Genomic DNA, 21,707 nt, shown 5'->3' with positions numbered 1-21,707 from the left:
AAGAGGAAAAATGGTGGGTGGTTGTGTTTTTTTCTAATCTTCATATTAGGGAAAAGGTTTTTTTTTTAAAAAAAAAAAAAAAAAGAAGGGCATGTGGATGATACAATATTGAATTTGACTTCTGTTTTAGTCTAGAAAGTAGGAACCCAAGTTATGATTTAATTTATAACATTCATTTTTGTGTTTCAAGCCTGCAACACCTCCAAAACATTGAATCAGGGCCAATTTAGGGTCGATAATAAAGTTTTTTTTTTTTTTTTTTAAGAAAAACAAAAGACTTAGTAGACGGTTGGCAGAGTATCTTGAGTTTTTCAACAAATCTATGAAAAATAAATAATTTAAATGTTAAAACTAATTTTGTCAAAGAAAGACTGAGAAGGATTTGCATACATCTCCTTCTAGAGTGCAAATGATTATTCTTCCAGGAATCTGAAGGAATTTCAATGTGTAAAGGGCAAAGGGACAAGTGTAAGCTCAAGCAGAGCTGCAACAAGAACTGCCATTCATTAATAGTGGATTAAACTGCATGAGCAAGAGGATGCAGAGGATTACTGTCTGTGCATAACAATACAGGGTTACACTCATAAATGTCACTGTGTAAAAACAAGCCGCGTGTTAACCCTATCCAGAGGGGGTGTCATGTTGTCTGGATTTAGACGCATCAGGGATGGGGCCATCACACAGTGGAAATACACATTGTCATGTTCGTTTTTCTTTTTTTTTAGGTTTTTGGACGGAAATGATTGCCATATGCTCCATATATATATATATATATATATATATATATATATATGGAGCATATATGTGTGTGTGTATATATATATATATATATATATATATATATATGGAGCATATATAAAGAAGTATGGGATTGTATCAGCCCTGCAGCTAAGAGCATTTGCCTTTCTGTGATGCTGCATTAATATAGTGGGGGGAATAAAAGGTTTTAAAATGCTGTCTTCAATACAATCTCACCAGGTCCATGCTTGCGGTCTGCGGTAATGTAGTATGCCATCCGCTAGGTGGAGGTAGTGCTTCCTCAAAGCTGATTGTCAGTCCCTGTTCAGAAATGGGAAGAAGCGTAAACCTCCTGCTCCGCCCTCTTGGAAGCACTGTACAGAGAAAGCTAACAAATAATTATATTTAAAAATATATATATATCACACTGTCTAATTTCCTACGCAGTTATCAGTTTGAACAATGAGCGGTATACCAGGAACCGCTGTTGTCCAGGTCACCAACTTGTCCTCGGCCGTGAGCAGCGAGCAGATGCGCACTCTGTTCGGTTTCCTAGGAGACATCGAGGAGCTCCGCCTCTACCCGCCCGAGTAAGCGCCATCCTCCCCGGCACGACTAGCTAGGCAACCTGGCGGACCTGCGGCCTGTTCGCAGTCTACACGAACATTAAAATGAAGAATTTCCAGGTCTAATAAATAACTAACCCTCATTTCTCCTTATTGTTTCCCTTCACAGCAACGCCCCTTTGTCTTTCTCGTCCAAAGTGTGTTACATAAAGTACCGAGAACCTTCCAGTGTTGGTGTGGCGCAACATCTCACCAACACTGTTTTTATTGACAGAGCTTTGATAGTAGTTCCTTGTGCGGAAGGTGAGTGCAACCAGTTTATTATAAAGCCATAATAATGTGACAGATGACTTGAGGTGGCCGTCTTTCCTTGAATGTTTTCCTTTGGTGTTTTTCAACTGAATTGTGAGGACTGTTATTCACATGGAAATCTATTAAATTGCGCAGCTGGTTAGTTTGGGTTTCAGACATTTTTATTATCACATGTATTTGTAACAGGTGATGGTTTGCATCGCCAGCTAGTTTCTCTAAGGTTTCTGTTTGGTGTCACAAGGTGTTTCTGACAGATAAAATTAGCTGAAAGACGTTTCATATTAAGGACAAAATGGACTGTCTGGTACAAGTAGCCTGTGTAAACGAAATAGCATGACTTGTTAGCAAAAATATATTTAAAAAAAATAAGTGAAAATAAACCCACCGTAACACAGTTAACCCTCTCTCTCTTTCATCTTTTTGTCTTTAAACTCCCCTTCCTGTTTTTGGTGCCACTGTTGCTCCTTTGTGTACAGTCACAATGATATCACCTCTAACTTGATGCTTTTGTCCACGTGACTTGGTGCTGGATGGCTACTGAGTTTATTAATTTGGTTTTGTATGTTTTTTCTGTGTGATTATGTGTGCATATCAGATGACTAGAGTGGCCCAGCTGTTACACTACACTAGCCTGAGTCAGGCATTGTTTTCCAAGCCACTATCCCCGATCGGGCCAACGCAGCCTTCAAGGGGGAATGTGACCCGGAGAATAGCCCGCTGAACCTTCCAAGATGGACACCTTGTCTCTTTTTTTTATTTTTTATTTATTTTTCTTTCATTTTCGGTTTGTTTTCTTTCATACTATCCCATGTTGTCCACTCTCCACTGTCTCTGCCTATAGATATTACAGTTTTTCTTATCTCTAGCGTTGTGTTTATATTTTTTATTTATGTTTGTTATTTTGATTATTGTCCAACCCCTACCCCCCTCTCTCTTTCTACTACAGCTGCAGCTTGTGTGTGATTGAATTCTGTCCAGGTTGCTACGGCATACCGGTGGGGATGCTAGGAGGATCACTAACACTTTTGTTCTCTTGTCTCCTACACCTGTTGATGCGAAGGGCTAGGCTTTGTGAAAAGTGAGCCCCAGTTAATGAAGCATTAATCATTAAAGGAAAAAATCTGTACTCAGTGATGTAGTAGAAGACTTTTTTCCTCACATTACTACAGTATTGCTCTGATGTGGATGTTTGTTATTTAGTAACAACAGAACTGATCAATGAAGCTTCGTTTCTCATCATAACATGCTTTGCATTGATAATGCTTATATTACAAGATGGATCTTTTAATCTTTTAGAAGGAAGCCTTTCTTGTTAAAGAATAGGAAATCAAAGCTAAATCCCTCCACCTGTACTCAAATAAATCTGTAACCGTTGTGCGTTCTTCCCCAGCATGGAAGGAAATGATAACTTTAATAGTGGAATGAGCAAAAAAGAAAAAAAATCCTAATTGGTTGTCTTTTTTTAATAGCTAAGTTTTGGCTAACATTTCTTACAGTTCTTAAAATTGTTGTTCTTTTCTGTATCTGATGTCCTGTGTGCTATTAGTGATGCAGCCATTGGGGTTGTCTTGTGTTGCACACCTTTCCAACACTGCGAAACGATCGCTCCACGGAAAAGCGCCCATGCTTGATATCGTATGGTTCATGACCAATATGTTTCCAGTACAGGTGACCCATACATCAAAGTGTTGACTCATTCTCTGCATTTTTTTTTCTTTTCTTTATTTTCTTTTTAAAACTATGAACAAAGAACAACAATCAGTGCTCTTTTGTTTGTGAAAAATACATAAGTTTTTTTGTTCTTTTTTGCACTTCATATTGGTAGTACACATTCAATGAGGATAATAATTATATAAAAGCACAGTAAGGATGTTCGGTCTCCACTATGCCATGAGTAGACAGTAGAAGACTTGTAGGCTGTTTGGGGAAGTCTATGCTCTCTTTCTCTCTAGAATACAGTGGGATAATTGTGCAGACATAGAGGAGACAGAGAGAAGAGTTCCTCTCTTGCCTTCACTAATATCTATTTTGTCCTGCAGGGAAAATCCCAGAAGAGGCGAAGGCTTTGTCACTATTGGCACCTGCCACCCCGGTCCCCAGCCTGATCCCTGGTGGAGGATTGCTGCCAATTCCTACTCCAGCTCCTCTTCAGAATGTGAGCCAGGCTCTTGTTGTTGTTGTTTCTAATACATCTTTGTTATGCAAGTTAAACTAAACCTGTTTATGTGCTTTACACCTGCAGCTGAACCTTCCATTAGTGAATCGGATTTCCTCTGGACTCAGCCCAACATCGTCTGTTCTCTCGCAGCCTCCACTCGTTGGAAACGTTGATCCCTCAAAAATCGACGAGATCAGGAGGACGGTTTATGTCGGCAACTTAAATTCACAGGTAGCTCACAAGCTATATGTAAACACACTCTGTTCGCTAGTTTGGCTTCATTTAGGTTGGTGTCCTTTTCTACCAGGATGAGCCAGATACTAGGCTGGTGCAAGTTTCAGTTCAAAGTTTGTTCAGCTTTATAACATGTAGTACTTGTCAGATATAATCAGAGCAGTAGCCAGAAGAGACAAAACCATTACAATTAATATTTTATCTTATCTTAAAAAGATGTTGGAATACTAGTAATGAAATTCCGTAGAAATACATGATTTTGCCTGATTGAATTTAACTTGTACTGAGACTGACAGACACAACCAAGCAAAGACATATCTTGGTTTTTATTTCGCTGTTACTCTTCCTCCTCCATCATATTTCCTATAACAGAAGCTATGCCTGCATTGTTGAACATTAATTGTCCCTATGGGACAATTACAAACATCTACACCAGTTAACACATATCAAAGTGTCAGTACAAACAAAGCAGTGAAAAGAACAAGATAAAAAAGGTTTTAAAAAAGAATAAACATAAATAAAGAAGACATTTGTGCAGTTTATACAGAAGGTGCATTAAACTTGGCCAGAAGTGGAAACAGGATGGTTCGTGCAAAACCGTGCAGGTCAAAGTGTGTCCGATAAGCTGGAGATGGAGGAGGGTCAGGGATGGTTGGGAGTAAAGGTTACCCTTGTTTTTATCTGTCCAACAGCCAGGGCAACAAATCAGCATCCTGAGGGAAACTTCTCAAACGCATGCGAGGGGTCGTGTTGGGTCCTGCATGATGTCCTCAGAGTTTGCTGATTACAAAATGCAAAGGGATTTTAGTAAAAGTCTAGAGCAGGGGTGGCCAACGTCGGTCCTCAAGAGCCACGATCCTGCAGGTTTTCCAAATTTCCCTGCTCCTGCACACCTGACTCAAACTAAATGGATCCAACAGCCTATAAGGATCTGCACAATGACTCATTAGTTTAAGTCAGGTGTGTTCTCTCGAGGACCGACGTTGGCCACCTCTGTTCTAGAGGTTTTTGAGTAGAGGCCAGTCCTTTTTTTATAGACTTATTGAGTGGAACAAACAGTTTATTGAGAATCTAATGACACGCTCAATAAAGGAATAATAAAAAGTCCATTACGTGTTCCGGTTGATTCTGTTTTATTAAATGTGGTGAAATTTTGATGCAAGATTGTCTCGTAATAATTGTGTGTGTATAAATTATAAAACAATAACAAAAGATGAGATTGACAAAATGAATTTACTGATCATTTTCATTAATGGAGGAAGCGGTGTCCTGCTTACCGTGCCCTGTAGTTTCTAACGGAGGGTATGGAGCTGCTTTCTGCTTCGGATTGTGTCCTTGTGAATTTTTTACAGCAGGAATTGGACATAATGATTTCTAACACACATTACTTGTTTGTTGGATCAGCTCAATGATGTTTGGCTTTATAGAATTTGTTAACCACAAAAAGATGTTTACCAACCTTGTTTTATGCATTTATGAACAAATGGCTGCAACTCCAGCATCAGTGTTCTCTTCCATGCTCTGAGTGCATCTCAAGGATCAATAAAGCAGATAACAGGCTGATAACAAATAAACCTCTTTTCAAAAGTAACATTCATTCGTTTCCATTCTGGTCTCATCGTAGATCTGCAGACTTTAACTCCTCTTTGAATTTTGTTATTCTTTTTTTCCCCCACAGACCACCACTGCAGAGCAGCTGCTGGAGTTCTTCAAGCAGGTGGGAGACGTAAAGTTTGTGCGAATGGCTGGAGACGAGACCCAACCAACACGGTTCGCCTTCGTAGAGTTTGTTGATCAGGATTCTGTCGCCAGAGCTTTGACCTTCAATGGAGTCATGTTTGGAGACAGACCCCTCAAGTATGTCCTCAGCTCCTCCTGCAGCTTTTTTCAGAGTCAGGCTTTGAATATCAGGAGTTTCAATTTGATTACTTTGCAGTTAGTGGTCAAATGTGGTGATGATGCATTGAATTTTCCTAACATTTTGGAGATTTGTGTGAGCCGACTGATCATATATCTTCCAGGGTTAATCATTCCAACAATGCCATCGTTAAACCTCCCGAGCTGACGCCGCAGGCTGCTGCCAAGGAGCTAGAAAGTGTGATGAAGAGGGTGAGGGAAGCCCAGTCCACCATTGCTGCTGCCATAGAACCAGGTAGGACATTTCTATTTGCTGCATATGTGAGAGTTTTAGCAACAGAACTAAAACTGCAACTGCTGCTCATGTTTTAGCAGAAGTAAAGAAGCGTTCGTCCAGCCGGTCTCGACGGTCCCGCCGGTCTCGTTCGCGCTCACATTCACACTCGAGATCACGCAGGAAAAGATCCCGCTCTAAACACAGGTGCCAAGATGATACGTTGGACGCTTGACTCAGTAGCTGGATTGTCATGTTGTCCGGTCACTGATGGATTTTTTTTTTCTGTAAGCAGGCCATCACAGAGATCGTGGGCGGCGAGCGACTCCCACAGCTCCAGAGGCGGTCGCAGGAGGCGCTCTCGCTCCAGAGACAGAAGACGCATTCGGAGTCGCTCCAGGTTTGTAGGCGGTTCTCAGCAGGTCTGAGTATCTGCTTGAATTCGCCTCAGTATTTTATCAAGCTTTAACGCAGTGAAGTGTTAAATATAACACAATTATTTTTCATAATGTCTAAATCAGGTTTTATATTTTATCATCAGGGGCCACAAAAAGAGGAGTAAAGATCGGTCCAGAAGCCCTCGAAGGAAAGCCAGATCTCCTTCACCCAAACGGTGAGCCCATCACCTCCCGTCTCACCAATCTGTCCCAGTCCTGCTCTGTTATGTCAGTTATCTGCTTTCTTTGTGTTTTTATATTTTAATTGTCCTCTTGTAGAGGTAAGAGAGAGAAGAGGAGGGAGCGAAGCAGGGACAGAAAGGAACGCTCCACATCCAGGAAGAGGAGCCGCAAAGATGAGGACAGGATAAAGAGCAAATCCAAGACAACAAAGGTAATAAATTTAACATCTGAAATTGTTTTAAACACCAAAACTTCCAGTTTTTAACATAGTTTTCCTCTGTGATGATTTTAGAAATATAGTTCACAAGTATGACATGAATAAATGAATAAAATGTTTAGTTTTTCCTTCTTACATCGAGGGCTTAAAGTATCCTCCCACATTGTTGGATCTGCGGTGGGAAAAATAATAAAGATAATTTAATAACTTTTTGATGTGTGGCTGCTGTTCGAATCAGTTGAGAACTTCGTGATATAATTTGTGATCTACATAAAATCTGAGTCTGTGGTTTTTTGGGGGACTTTGACCACATTAAAACAGGTTCTGCTCAAAAACTACAAGACTTAAGATGTTCAAATCTGGACTAATTACAGACCATTTAGATCAACAGTTTTTCTTTCATCTTTAAAATTACTTCGTACAGATAAAGTCCTGCAGCTGCCCTCTGACCTTCTTAATAGTCCTGTTTTTAAATGGCTTTGATAAATCTGCAGTCTGTCAAGGGCCAATATCTGATAAGTTTCTATGAATCAGGCTGGTCTCTAGTTTCTAGAAGGGAAATACATTTTCGATGCAGCCTACTACAGGCTTAGGTTTTTATTCTTGTTTTATTAAACTCCTGCAGTCTGCAGGCTGAACTGTAGAGGGTGTGATTAGACTGCAGAGGGGAGGGACACCGCAGCTCTGTGCAGGCACATCTGTTTTTGAGAACATAAAAACAAAAATGAGAGTACAAAAAAAGTGCACAGCTCTAAAATTAGAAAATCAGTTTGTGGGAAGTTTTACTTGAGAGGTGGGGGGGGGGGGTTACCACAAATAAATGAATGTCTGGGCAACTGTATCCGTACTACACTCCACTTTCTCACTCGACTAATATACAGGACTGGAATTTAATTTGTACGCTGTCATCGTGTGTTAAAATAAATAAATAAAGAGTTCATTGACTTTTCATTTTCTCATCTAAACATAAACAGGGAAAGATGGAGAGTATAATCACTGGCCTCTATTACCGCTGATAAACACATTCAGACACCAAGTAACCCTGTTTCTTTGGTAAATGTTCCCATTTCTCCCCAACCTGACCCGAGACCACATGATCAACCTACTTGTAAACATTTACGGTAGAGATTCACCAAAAAGCTGATTAAGCCGATAATTCTGCGAAGCGAGGTCACACGTTTCATCTTATCACACCCCATCACAACTGTCAGACAGCAGAACAAAATGTCCTCAAAAACCACCGTCTTCTTGCAGAAATTCTTGTTGGAGTTGCACTGCAGAGTTTTGTCACTTACGTTGGTTCACAGCTTTCTGAAATCTAAGCTCTGCCATAGAAACACCCCAACGCTGCACCATTAACACAGCCACCATCTTTTCTTATGGTTTTAAGTGTTTTATATGATAATTTCATGTAAAATATGGGAGAATGTGGTGGTTTGAATTAAATGTTTCTGTCAGTTTGCAACCTATAAGTGGATTTGTAAAACTATGGATCCTGCAGGTGTGCAACCTGGATCAGACATGAAATTAACCTCACTCCTCTGCAGTTTGCTACATTTTACATTGTAGTGTTTATTCAGAAATGATTAATCATTCAGAACCTAAACTTTTAAGGAAGGAGAAACCCAAATCTGTAAGATGGTGATAAATACGCACACATAGTGATGTTTGTTTCCACCAGAAATCACCACTTCTTCTTCTACTGCTGTCAATAAAAGGTCTGACAAAGGTGTGCATGTCAAAGTGATTCATACAGCACGTGATGCATGTAACCGCGTCGTGATAACTCAGATAATCATAACCACCACATCATCCGTATTTTAACCACGTCTGATATTTATCCATCTGCTGGCGAATCTCTGTGGTGGACCAGGTTTTTCGAAACGAGCTGACACCATAACACACGCACACAAACGTTAAATCCCTTTATCATAATTAAAAGTTCCTCTTCAATCTTTTGCAGCTGGAAGTGGATTATATCCGAGAGGAGAAAGAGGAGTATGGAAGTGACAGAGAGGACTCGGTTACACTGAGCGAGGACATGGCGTCCTCACCGTTCGGCCTACACAACGGCAGCTACAGGACTCTTAGTGAGGAGGAAGCGTCTCTGGGTGCAGACGGCACCAAGTGAACATTGGAGCACCATGGAAACGATTCCTGCTCCCATCAAAGTATCTCCAGCGCTCATCATGTGCGTATAAATGCATAAACACTGAATAACCACTTATGACAACTCGTTTTCACTCATCATCTTCCCGAGTATTTTCCTAAGACACACAAGGTTTGTCATTGAGCCCATTTCCCAGCTGAACTACAGTGTTGCAAAGATATTGTACAAAAACAAACTCAACACCTGGAGAAACAAAAAGCCCATCAAGATCTTCCATCTGCGGCCATGCTTGTTTCAAAGCTGTTGTATTGGCTTGTATAATCTTGTAGAAAAGCCTCTAAGAACTTCAGTTCGTACAAACTCTGCAGACATCTGTTGTATCAGATTAGAAAACCTGCAGGCCTGAGCCAGCTGCAGAGCTTCAGAAACTCATCCTGGTCTCAGAAAAAAAATTACAGCCAGAGGTAACACTTCGGTTTGGTGTAATCCCTCTCAGATTATCAGTATTTACGTTACATTTCCAACACACAATATGCACCAGAAATCTGCTTTATAAGTTGTATCTTTATTGTTCTCATTTATTTTGGGAGATTTTTCACATCTGTAGTTTGTGTGAGTGAAGTTGGCTTTTCACACTTGTCAGCAGGAATATAAAGGGAAGAAGGAGGCAGCTGTCTGAAAGAAATGAAAGAAAAATCCGTTTCATCCTCAGTTATGTGCATAAGTGTGGGGAAAAAAGGCTTTCAAGCTTTGCACTCCTCGGGCAGCGTTTCTGCAGTCCAGCTTCATTTACCTGAAAGTTGATCTGTTTCTGGAGTAAAAAAACAGGCAGGAGTCCTCTGCTTGAGAGATGTTTTGTCTTAGTTAAACATAATAAGCCTTTAAATAAATCACAAAACTCTTTTTAAAACCTGAACATGTGATGGATATCTCAACTAAACCAGGACACTATCTGAATTCAGTTTATAAATCAGGAGTAAAATGATATTTTCCTGACTTAAGAAACTAAAACGGTTTGACTTTATCTCACTGAAATGTTGTTCCTCAAACCCCAGAAATTTCACTTCATGTAACATTTGTTTGCCTGCTCGTGATGTCTAACCGTGATGTGACTGCAACAATATTCGTCATCACAAAGAGCAGCAGCTACGTACAGCAGGAAAAACAACATACATTCCTCTGCTAAAGCCTGAACCCCGTTCAGCAAACAGGTTTGTCCCACAGGCTTCATTAAATGTTTTTCCATCGTAATGCCGGCAGACAAACGGTCCGTCTCAGCCGTGAGAAGAAAGCTCATTTGTGTCGTTGAAGGAATATTTCAACTCTGAGGTGAGTGAAGTGGCCTTCATTCCCTGTTTTGCATCCCATTTCCGCATCATCTTTAGCGACCTATTGACTCACAAGGTTCAGAGTAGTATGTACCTGTTGTGAACTTTTAAAAAAAGTTGTTTTTTCTTATTTGGTCAACATGAAAGCGTTGCTTTATTGCCTGTTTTATAGGTGTACATAAAAATGCTTTATATATATATATATATTTGTAAGTAGCTGCAACATCACAATGTGCAATTTTCCATCGTCCTGCTATCGTAACTCTGTGAGATAAAAAAAAAAAAGGCTACTAACTTTTTAATAAAAACAGGTTTAGGTGTGCAGAATGTCTTTCAGCTCGTATTACTGGAGACGTTACAGGTCGGCTTGGAAGCACAGAGGGGTCAAAAAGTGCCTAGACTACGATTGTACAGAGTTCTCTTAACAATATATGAAGACTTGTTCTGGATGTTGCGCAGATAAAAACTAATGAGATGTTATATTAAAGTATTGTAAGCTGTCACTGGTAGCTGGAAAGATGAAAATTAATGGGATTTTTGTTTTCTGGTTTTTGTTTCTGTAATTTTTGATGTTGCTGTAGTTGTGAGTGGAATTGTGTCCAAAAATGTCTGTAAATCAGCCCCAAGTTTGATGTTTTGTTTTTTTTATTTTAATTTATCTTTGTCTTTGTGGCTCATAGATATTTTAAAAGGAATCTTAATGGCTGTTTTTGCCAAATTCTACTTGTCTGGCTTTTATAGACATGTTTTTTTCTCTAAAGAGGTTGTGTTTACTTATTTTTTTTTCTTTTTTAACATATAAAATTCTTAGTCTGAAGGTGTGAGCTTGGAACATTTCAGACTAAGCTGACAGTTTGTGAAGAATTGTATTTTTTATATTTGTATCCATCATGATATAAATACTGTAGGAACGTGTTTGATGGGTTTGATGCTGCGATCGGGACTCGATTTGACAGTTCGGTGGCTGTTTCTGAGAAGCTTGGATGTATGAACATATGAACGTAATCTCTTTCTGTTTAAATCTAACGGTATGTCTGATTTGCTTCCGAAGAACCTGAATAAAAAGATTCTTTCAGCTACTCTGCTCCGTTACTTCATTTTCTTCATTTTTTTTTTTTTTTTCATTTACAAAAAAAAAATAAATTCATCCCAAGTGTACTCCATATTCCTGTCAATACAAAAGATCTTAGCAACATTATTCCTCTGCAAGTCTGTTTCCAAAGGAAGTCATTTTGGGAATTCATACTACTATTAGAAGTGACGCTGGTCTTGTTGTAGAGACTGGGAAATAATGTGAACACGAGCAGCTGATGTGTGCAGATCTGTGCAGCAAAGGGTTCACCAATCTGCAAAAGTCTTTGGACTTAAGGTTTTTTTTAAAAAAACAAGAAACGGCTTCATCTGTAAACAGGGATGCTGAACCAGAACAGCGGTGTTATATCCTGACAGCTAGACAACAAACTGAAACTCACCGTTGGTGCAGTAATGATGGCCATTAAACAGCTGCTTTATTGACGTGTGTTCACCGCTAACTGGCTGTATGGATCAGACTTCATGGCTGTAATGGGCCTCTTTCTTCCGAACAGAACCTCAGTGATGTGAAAGCAGCTTCTACATCACCGTCATCCACGGTAGCTGAAGGTAAATGAAGTGATGGACAATATACAGAAAACACTTTTTGTCCATATGTTATACTGATGTAGCTGTCTGTATCAGAGAGTCTAATAATCTTGGCCAGACTTCAGTATGTTGAGGAAAAAAGACACAGGCTTTTGTTTTCATCTTATCAATTATTTCTCATGTCTGTTCTTCCTATTTTCTCTCAAACACAAAGTAGGACGAATGCTGCTCTAGTATTCATTATTAGCTTTGTTAACATGGATAAATATTTCATCTATCCACTCGAAATCAGTCTGGTCAGAGATTCCAGCTGACATGTTAACATGGTTGTATTTACATGATGGGCAGATTCAGTACGATCGTAGCGCTGGTGACATACGCAATGCCTGTTAGTTCGGATGAAGTAAGGTTTCTTTTTTTTATGTTGAACCTTTTGTCGTATCTGCTACAGTTAAGGAATTCCACGCTTGATATTCACATTGAGTGGATTGCAAATATTTGTGGTTTTCATGATCGTATATGGGCCAGTCTGGGCCAAAATACCAGGGAAAATTTTTATGTCCCAGTCTGGCTCTCCTTCTGTTGACATCAATTAATAACTAACAAAGTTATTACAATCTTGTCTTGTTCCTGAACTCAATCATACATTCAAATGAAAAACAGTCTGTCACATTCTGTATTTTTAACTTTAAAATTTCCACATAATTTCTATGTTAACATGCAACACCTTTGGAAATTTTCCATATTAAATTTAAATAAGTCATTTTATTAAAAGAAAGCAAATGTAAACAATTCCACGTGTTCTTTGTTAAATGCTATTGTAGCGCATCCTTTAACTTTAACCAAAACGCCGCGACAGGCTAACACTTGAGGGTTTATCCAAAACACGTCACGCTAAAACCATGTGCTTGTCATGATGTTTTATTATGTTATATCCATATTACAATCAATATTTTCTTTGATACACTTCAAGATCTATTAGGTTATATCAATGATATCGTCAAATAAGATATTAATATAGACAATAACATTAGCGATGATAACAGTGACAATGATAAAGACTGTTAACAGAAAACTTCACCTCAAGCTCACCCTGTCTCCATGCTCCAGGCCCCAAACCAACACAGGTGAGCACACTCATTATTAACCTCAACACACCCTTGGTGCCACCCACAATCACCGGTGGGGTCGCTACGCATGTGCACACGCACTTTAAGTGGGAAATAAATAACCCAGCATATGGCTCCTACAAATGCGACTTAGGAATTAAACCTAATGTTCAGGGCTGGAAGCACAATTGAGAAGTAGGATGTCTGTTTTCTATGAACTGTTTAACCTTTTTGACCTCTGCTTTAACAGTTCACTCAGTATTGCTGCATTGTATTGATTATATTGTATTGATTATATAACTGCTCCAAACAGCTGATTGTGACTGGAGTCAGAATCAGTCGGGATACCAGTCATAATTTTTTCCAAAATACTTGCATGAACTACAACTGAAAGCCCTTATTACACTGCATGAGTTTCAAGCTCTGGTGAAATTATTCTACCTTGTTTGTGTGAACGGGTTTTATGTGAGTACGTTTTAATGTTGTAACCTGGTTAAATAAAGGCTAAAAAAAAAACAGGTCAGTGTAGTGTTTCTTGCAGTTTATATTCTGCAGTCCAGCTTTCATTCTTCATTAAATCCATCGTGGACATGTCCTCACTGTCTGAAGTTGGACTGGTGCTAAATTGTCTCACGTAGTCTATTCCTGGCTTCACCACAGTTAGGTCCTCTGCCTCGCTCTCCTCAGCTGGAGTAACAGCTGGATCTGCTGCGAGGCTGTGCGGCATCAGCTGCTGGAACATTGCCATCGTGGTATAGTCACTTGAAAATGCCAAAGGAGATATTTGGAGGTCTGGCCTTTGCGTGTCCAAGAAAATGTCTGTTGGATCATCAGTTGCGATATCTCCAATTGTGCTGTCTACGTCCTCTTGCATCCAGTTACACGTCCTTTCTGATGAATCTCCCTCGTCCTCCCTTGTATTGAGAAGAGGTTGCAGTGATGGTAGGTTCACAGAAGGGATCACAGCTTCCATCTCAAGTATCTGAAGACTTTTTGTGTCCCATTCTTCCACCTTTAGAGTAGCAATTGCCCCAAGAAGTTTCTAAACAAAACATAATAAATACTTTAGCATATTTTTTTGACAATCAGGAAAGACTCCCACCTAGTACCCTGAGATCACCAACCCTACAGTTAAGCATGGAGGTGGCAGCATCATGCTATGGGGCTGTTTTTTTATCAGCAATGTTTGGAAAATTGGTCAAAATTGAAGTGTGGTACTAATCACATTCTTGAAGATTTGACATCATGACAATGACCTGAAGCATAATGCTAAAGCAACTATTTTATGGGAAAGCTTTTAAATGTTTTGCAATGAAATAATCATTCCCAGGTCTAAATGCCACTGAATTCTGTAGACCAGAAGAATCCATCCAGCTGTCTTGAGGATTTTCCAATTATCCCAACAGCTTGATTTGCCAAACATAGAGACCTAGAGGGACTTTTAGCTGTAACTGTTGCAAAAAAGGGATCTGCAAACTTGTGAAAACAATATTCATCCCACAATCTTCACCTTCAGAGACATATTGTTCTGATTAAAGGAAAAACTCCATTTTAATTGCAGGTTGTAAGGCTATAAAATTAGGAAGATTCCCATTCTTCCCACAGATGATTACCTAGTGCGAGAGTAAAAGCAGAAACTGAAACTCACCTGTTGACAGGGCCCATCTAATTTCTGCACTGCGTGGCTGCTTCCAGGGCTGGGTATGCTTGGCCACAGGACGACTTTTGCTCTGGGCAGAATGTGTAGAGCAGACAAGCATTGCAAAAATGATAACATTGGAAAGAAAAAAAAAATCTGCTCCGCATACATTTTTGTTAATATTGTACCTTTTTATTATTGGCGATCCAAACATCAGCACAGTGGCCACTACTGCAAAGACTATGATGAGGCTGCTGCGGTCAAAATGTCCTGAGCCAAGTAAAAGAAAACAATTTCATCTTAAGAATCAGAAATGAAGAAAAGTTTCTTTTTTTGTAATGGTAGAAAAGTAGCTGAATTGTCTGAACCTTCATGGTCTGTTTTAAAGAAACTTGCAGTACTTCTCACTCCTACACCTGCAGAGGTGAAGCCGGATATCTGGACCTGGTATGTTGTACCACTTTTGAGCTCTCCCAGTTTGTAGCTGTTGAACTGTGGATCTATGGTTAGATCTGTAAAGAGAGTGACAGTTTACTGCAGATTACAAACACAACTTGGACATATCAGCTTTAAAGTTGGGCTGAAATCACAAATATTGCTCATTTCCATTAGACTGAACTTTGAAAACCTACACAGCTAATGGAATTGATTCATCCATCCAGACACACAAGGCAATATGGAGGAAAAGCTCCTACTGTTTGAGTCTGACTCCCCTGGATAGTACGACAGGTTCACAGTCTCTGTGGAAATTACGCTCCTTCACAAGCTTGAATTCTCCAGACTTCTCTGGGTCTCATGAACCCACAACTTTCTCTTGTTTATTTGCTTTTTAGTGTAAAATTTCCACACAGAACCTCTCATAAAAGCTCTGTCAATATTTCCATCAACGACTTTTTTTACATTCTCGCAAAGCCACAATGCTGCAGATGTAGCCTCAGATAACAGATATGCAAGCAATACTTTCTAAACTTTCTATGAAAACTGACAAAGCTGACAAAAACCTAAATTGTTTGAAAACTTTATTGAAGATTTCTCAGCTGTTTTGGCCACTAATGACGATATAGGTTGTTAGCCTTAATGCAATCAAAGATTGTTTTAATTTGCTAATCAAAACACAATAAAAGCTTTTACTTTTGTCTCTTGTTTACAGATTTTACAAAATAGGATGCAGATATCTGTTTACAGAGACAGTAACGAACCTGTTAGCATGCTAACATTAGCCTCAGAGCTGCGAGCATGGCTCTTCCTTTGTGTTTTTATTTAAACAAATCTACGACTTTATGTTGCAGATTTTCATTTATTTTTGCCCTACCAACACTTGGCATCAAATCTAACATCAATAGCATTAAATACTGAGATATTTATGTACATTAATGGTGAAAAAGTATGATTCTGTTAACTGCTAACTAAAAAAGTGAGATAACACCAATCTGCTGTACATTTATACAGAAGGCTGCAACCGAGACACCAAGCTAATCTGTACAAACTAATGCAATTCAGTCTTCACTCAGAGATGTTTATAGGTCAAATTCTGTGTCAACTCATTAAAACCTCCTCTGAAAATTTCAGCAGGACTGTATTTGTTAGCGTTTTAGGACAGAGACAGCTAAAGACAAACCAACTGGCTCAGAGAGAGTGAATGAAGTCAACTCCTTGCTCAAACTAGGTTATTTGTACACTTTTGTATTTATTTCACACAAAAAAACTATGATTTAGTTTCAGGCTGATGCTTACTGGTTTCTGTACTCATTTCCCTGTTGTGATACTCGGTGTAGTGGATTATGTAACCCTGTAGGAAACCTCTGATGTCTTCATCTGGGATGGACATCCACTGCAACACCACTGAGTTCATTGTCACGTTATGGCAGCTGATGTTTGTGGGAGCACTGACAGGAGCTTTTGGAATATCAAGACAATCATAATAGCAACAATTGACCACTTAATTTGAATTGTGATGGAAAGATAAGAAGTCTCTGACTTACATCCTTCAATGAAATAAAACTGTGTGCTCCCGTAGGTGCTCTCACTGTTGTTGATGCGCTTCATGTTGCAGGTGTTTTTGTTTGGTCGCATGTGCAGAGAGATGCTGTATCTCTGATAAGGCTCAAAAGGCTCTAGATATTAAAAACCAAAACAAAGCTAAATGAAACAAATGTGTTTTTATGAATCACAGGCAGGAAAGAGAACATTTTTCACATATCAAAGTCAAACCCATCCGCCCACCCTTTCTGAGGTTACGGAGACATTTGTAAGGACTTAAAAAAATGAAAATCACATTGAAATGAATTTGATAACACAAACACTGTGAGCTGTCATGTGGGATCAGTGATGCTTCAAAAGCATGTAACACAAATAGTGCTTTAATTTGTTTAATGCAATCCTTTTGCATAAACCAGCGATTCCAGTCCTGGTCTATGTGTTAGATGTTTCCCTGCTGCAATACATCTGATTCAAATGAACACCTCTTGTTATCAAGTTCTGCAACTCTGTAACTCTTGTCTTATCTCTTGCTATGTCACTTTTTCTATTTCTTTTCCTCACGTCCTCTTGGGTTTCTTTGCTGAATCAGCCACGGTATGTGTTCAAAACAGCTATCCGTTTGCTAGTGTGTGAATCAAAACTTGGCTACAATGTCATGCAAATAAGTTTCGTAGTGCAGTTTCTCGGCATTGAGACGCTGCAGGACAGCAGCGGCTCCAGGAATTTACATAATAGTGCCACCGAACGAATCTGAAAAGTGCATAATGTGTCTTTAAAGCAGGGGAGCATGTAAGGTAGTTGATCCTGAGGACCAGGATTTAGGATTGCTGAAATGAAAACTAGTTCTTGACAATTAACTTTAAAAATCTAAACCAAACAGGAAAGGAGAGATAGTTAAACCCATGTCTTTTGGATTTAAACCAATGTAGGAGATATTATATATTTTACAACATCTAAACTTAATTATCTATTGATGTGAAAAGATGAAGATCAACCACATTACATTTATTCAAATCATATTCAAGTGCTTGTAATTCATAGCATGTGCCAACTAAATGGTAGAAAAGTTAAGTATTGTGTAATAGATCCCATACTGCATCTTTTACTTAAATTTCAGGGGTAGTGTGAGTCCTCATCCCCCTCTAATTTAAAAAAAAATAAATAAAAAAGTAAATATATGGAAAGCTTTGGTCATATTGACAGTTTTCAACTATAGCCTCATAAGAGCTAAAGAAAACACAAAAAATGGGCTGATATTGAAGCACAGAGAAGATGGATCAACATGACAGACAGCCAGAGATTCATGTCGCCGATCACCCTCGGTCAGCTCCTAAAGTTCGCCCTGGAAACCTGCTGTTTCGAGTACTTGAATTTAAACCATTATTAGTTTGAATTTCACTATGTAACGTTTGGTGTGACTCCTCCGCATAAATACAGCATCGTTTTGTGATTTTTAGAGAGCTGTTTATCTCTGCAGAATATGCAGGTTTTTCGCCTTGGAGTCTGAATTATTGCATCCCTTCTTACTACAGAAGCCCAGATGAGACAAATCAAACACCGTTCCTTATCCAATGTTTCTAGCAGCCAGTCCCTCTCAGTCTACCACTACAACAGCAGTGTTTACAGACTAAATATTACCATTATCTTTTATTAACTTTGTACAAAAACGTTGCCACAAATATGGAATTATGCAGCTCCACCAAATGAATTAGTAAAATATGCAGAATATTTTTACATACACTATGCAGGTTTGTGAGAGTAATTACTCACCTGGTAAAGATGTCAAAGTCTTGTAGTTTTCGGAGTTCTGATGGAAAGACTTGTACAACCCTGTATGCCCCTTTTTCTTCCACTCCACAGAATAGCAGCTATATACTTTGGTCATGTCATCTTTCCAGTAGATGGTAAAAGATGTATTATTACGAACCGTCACATTCAGCCTCCCTTCTTCTACACCTGTAGATTTAAAGTTTATACAAATCTTAAAACTACATATTTAAAAACCAAAAACATCAGCTCAGTTCTGACGACAAATAATTAAAAGCGTTAAAAACAGAATGCAGTTATCTGTAAATCTCATACATTTAATCCCAGTAGAACATAAACAACATATTTATGAATTGATGGCAGCAACACATCTAAACTGGATGTTGGAACTGGGGCAACAATAGACTGGAAAGGTAATTAGCACAAATCAAAAGGAGCATTTCAGAGAAGTAGAGCCTCTTTGATGAAAAAAAAAAAAAACTGCATCTAAAAGTTGTGGAAAAACATCTGATATGTTGTTTATGTTCTACTTGGAGTGAAATATGAGATTAGCAAGTCACTGTCTTCTGTTTTTATTTGAAATCTTGCAACTATTCTTGAATTGGGGTTGTAATATAAATCTACAAAGAGAAACTGCAGATAAAAGTGAGCACGGGCCTGGCATGTCTTCACGTTGTGGTATTGTGTGGCTCACAGCCGGCGAGATGCTTGCATTGTTGTAGGCGCTGATGTTGAGCTGATAAGCTGAAGACGAGAGAATGAGTCGGATCTCAGGCTGAGTGATGCTCATCTTCTCATATGGCGGCTCTCCTGACACTTTCCCAAAGCTCACATGGTAGCCATCATACCACTCTTTTGCAGAAAACTAACAAAGAGGATTATTTTGTTACCAAGTTATCATGCGTGGCATGCATTTGTGTGAAATAAAATGTTGAGAAAATAATTAGAACAAGGCAGAAAAAAAGAAAAAACCTTCCAGGTTACAGAAATCAGCCGGCGGCCTGTTAGCTGCACAACATCAGTATCTTGGAACTTGACAATAACAGGCTGCATAGTGAGCTCTGAAAGGGGACATTTTTCTCTGTTAAATAAACTTTTTAACTAATGAAATATAAATCTGACGTCAACCAGATTAGTACAAGTCAAGCACTTACCTGATGGGACGGTGTAAGGTTCACTCCACGGACACTGTGAGCATTTCTCACTGGTGACACATCGTATCTGCACAATGTAGACCAGTGAGGAGTTTAGATTCTTCACCATACATGTGTTTCCATTCTGAGATTTAACGTTTAACTGTGAACAGAGAAGAAATGAATAAATGCATCAGTTATAATTAATCATATTTAAATATTTATTTGTTTCTATTTGTGTATACATACATTTTGCAGGTCACAGCAGCATAGATTGCATTATATTCTTAAGATGAATTAATACTTAATTGTCAATTTATTGATGTTTTTGTATGCACTTATTTGCAGCTGCATAGCTATTTTTGGGAGCTACAGGCTCTTAAGTGAGAAATTTTCATAATTAAAAAGACAAATCTTCAATAATACATAATAAACATTCTATTATTATGATACTGTTATTTTTATGTGAACATAATATACATTAAGCATCTTATTTGGTACTATTAGTATCGTATTACCTGTTAACTTTATTATGCTAACCTGATACTCCACAACTTTGGGCCACACTGAAATGTTACACAGAACGTTTACCTGCTGTTTTTCATCTTCATATCAGGTGGTCTTAATCAAAACCACCTGACCTTTTGCTTAGATAAGTAGGTGTTAAATGCTAACCTCAGTCCATGGGGGGCTTCCCAGTTCTTTATATCTCACTGTGAAGTTGTTGACGAGCTTTGCATCTTCCTTGCTCCAGCTCACATTTACATAAAGTCCTCCAGAGTGACGCCTGATGAACACGTTATTCGGAGGACCACAATGCCCTGAAATGTTTGAACAGCGATCAATCCCTTTGTTTTGTGATCTGCTGCAGATTGATGGTGGAAACAGCAGTGAAATAAAGTTTTTTGGACTTACACAGGTTCTGTGGGGAAGCTTTTAAAATAGCTTTTGTGCAATTTGTTGATGCAGCATTTTCAAAAACCATCACGGTTAGGTTGTGACCTTTAAATAATATGATCTCTCCATGAAAATTAGTGATGTCATTGTATATTTGGCAGTGTTTTTTGCTGCTATAAATACAACAAAAAATGCAGATGTTACTAATGAAAACTACAATAACAACACGGACAAAAAGAAAAACCATGTGCTGCCTACCTCTGTTGTGAGATGACTGTGTACTTCTTCCCCCATGTGTGGTCTCCCGGTTTCCATGTACAGTTTTTCTTATCACGTAATGTATATTTACCAAAACAGGTTAAACCACGGACTCCGTCTGTGAAATCATCAGAGTAAAGAAAATAAACCCACTCCTGCCTTTAATCTGAGGAGATGGTTCAGATGTATTTTCATTACCAGGGTGAATCACACAGTGGCTGAATTCTGCAGAAATGTTCCTTGACTTGCAGCTCACTGGAACGTAAGAGTGTGAGAAAGTAGATCAATAAGCTCAGAAGTTATGTCTCATTTTTTACAAGAAGTCATTCTTAAATGTTCAAGAAATAAAAATGTAACAGCATAAAGTAGTGCAATCCTACCCCCGAGCGCTTGGAAATGTGAGGTGAGGGTCATACCGGAGGCAATCATAAGACCTAGAATGTTAACAAAAGTGAAAAATTAATTTAATCCTAAAAAAAAAAAAAGGGATGAGCACAAAGCAAATATTAGAAAAGTCTTTTACAGATGTCTCACCAAGGAGGAGAAGATGCGAGTTGCCTCTAAATGAAAAGTTTTTTAGAAACAATAATCCTGACCAAATTCCACAGCTCGACATGTCGCCTGCGGCTGCCTGACAATCTGAAACCAAGACGGTGAGTTTGAGGTAATCTCACACCCACAATCTGCTGCCATTCACGTTCATGGTTCTCATGGCTGCTGCTCTTTGTACACTGAACAAGAAGGAAATGCTTTTTTGGAGCCTTGTGCTCAGCGTGGATGGGCGGAGATGAATTTTGACACATAGACTGACTAGAAACAGTAGCTTGCAGAAACAGCCTCTCTGTTTGTACTTCTTCTTTCCACAAATAGAGCTCAGTGTAAGAGGCTGC

General features: G+C 38.9%; 2 protein-coding genes across 6 annotated transcripts; one reads left to right on the top strand and one right to left on the bottom strand.

Moving 5' to 3' along the window:
* The first annotated feature begins 1,070 nt into the window (after nt 1-1,070).
* srek1 (splicing regulatory glutamine/lysine-rich protein 1) lies at nt 1,071-11,493 on the top strand. 5 transcript variants are annotated; one of them, XM_041969771.1, is made up of 11 exons: nt 1,071-1,328; nt 1,474-1,607; nt 3,656-3,771; nt 3,859-4,005; nt 5,687-5,865; nt 6,030-6,160; nt 6,238-6,346; nt 6,435-6,539; nt 6,681-6,752; nt 6,856-6,970; nt 8,940-11,493. In XM_041969771.1, exons 1-11 carry the CDS (start codon nt 1,201-1,203, stop codon nt 9,105-9,107), a joined length of 1,404 nt encoding a protein of 467 aa, XP_041825705.1. In that variant the 5' UTR covers nt 1,071-1,200; the 3' UTR covers nt 9,108-11,493. The 5 variants fall into 5 exon arrangements, with proteins under 5 accessions (XP_041825705.1, XP_041825707.1, XP_041825709.1 ...); XM_041969773.1 differs by lacking the exon at nt 1,071-1,328 and adding an exon at nt 2,212-3,284; XM_041969775.1 differs by lacking the exons at nt 1,071-1,328; nt 1,474-1,607 and adding exons at nt 1,614-2,400; nt 2,563-3,284.
* A 1,453-nt stretch (nt 11,494-12,946) lies between these two features.
* LOC121629881 (leukemia inhibitory factor receptor) lies at nt 12,947-21,532 on the bottom strand. The gene is made up of 16 exons (XM_041969770.1): nt 21,352-21,532; nt 21,198-21,251; nt 21,016-21,072; nt 20,818-20,935; nt 20,578-20,732; nt 20,338-20,483; nt 19,684-19,825; nt 19,502-19,590; nt 19,187-19,394; nt 18,533-18,718; nt 16,765-16,896; nt 16,517-16,678; nt 15,151-15,294; nt 14,971-15,052; nt 14,792-14,873; nt 12,947-14,185 (listed from the first exon to the last, which is right to left on the bottom strand). Exons 1-16 carry the CDS (start codon nt 21,431-21,433, stop codon nt 13,664-13,666), a joined length of 2,361 nt encoding a protein of 786 aa, XP_041825704.1. The 5' UTR covers nt 21,434-21,532; the 3' UTR covers nt 12,947-13,663.
* Nucleotides 21,533-21,707: the final 175 nt, after the last annotated feature.

This window comes from Melanotaenia boesemani, chromosome 19 (assembly GCF_017639745.1).
Source record: "Melanotaenia boesemani isolate fMelBoe1 chromosome 19, fMelBoe1.pri, whole genome shotgun sequence".
Lineage (NCBI taxonomy): Eukaryota > Metazoa > Chordata > Actinopteri > Atheriniformes > Melanotaeniidae > Melanotaenia > Melanotaenia boesemani.
The sequence above is the reverse complement of the archived record's forward strand: the minus strand, read 5'-3'. Positions and strand labels throughout refer to the sequence as shown.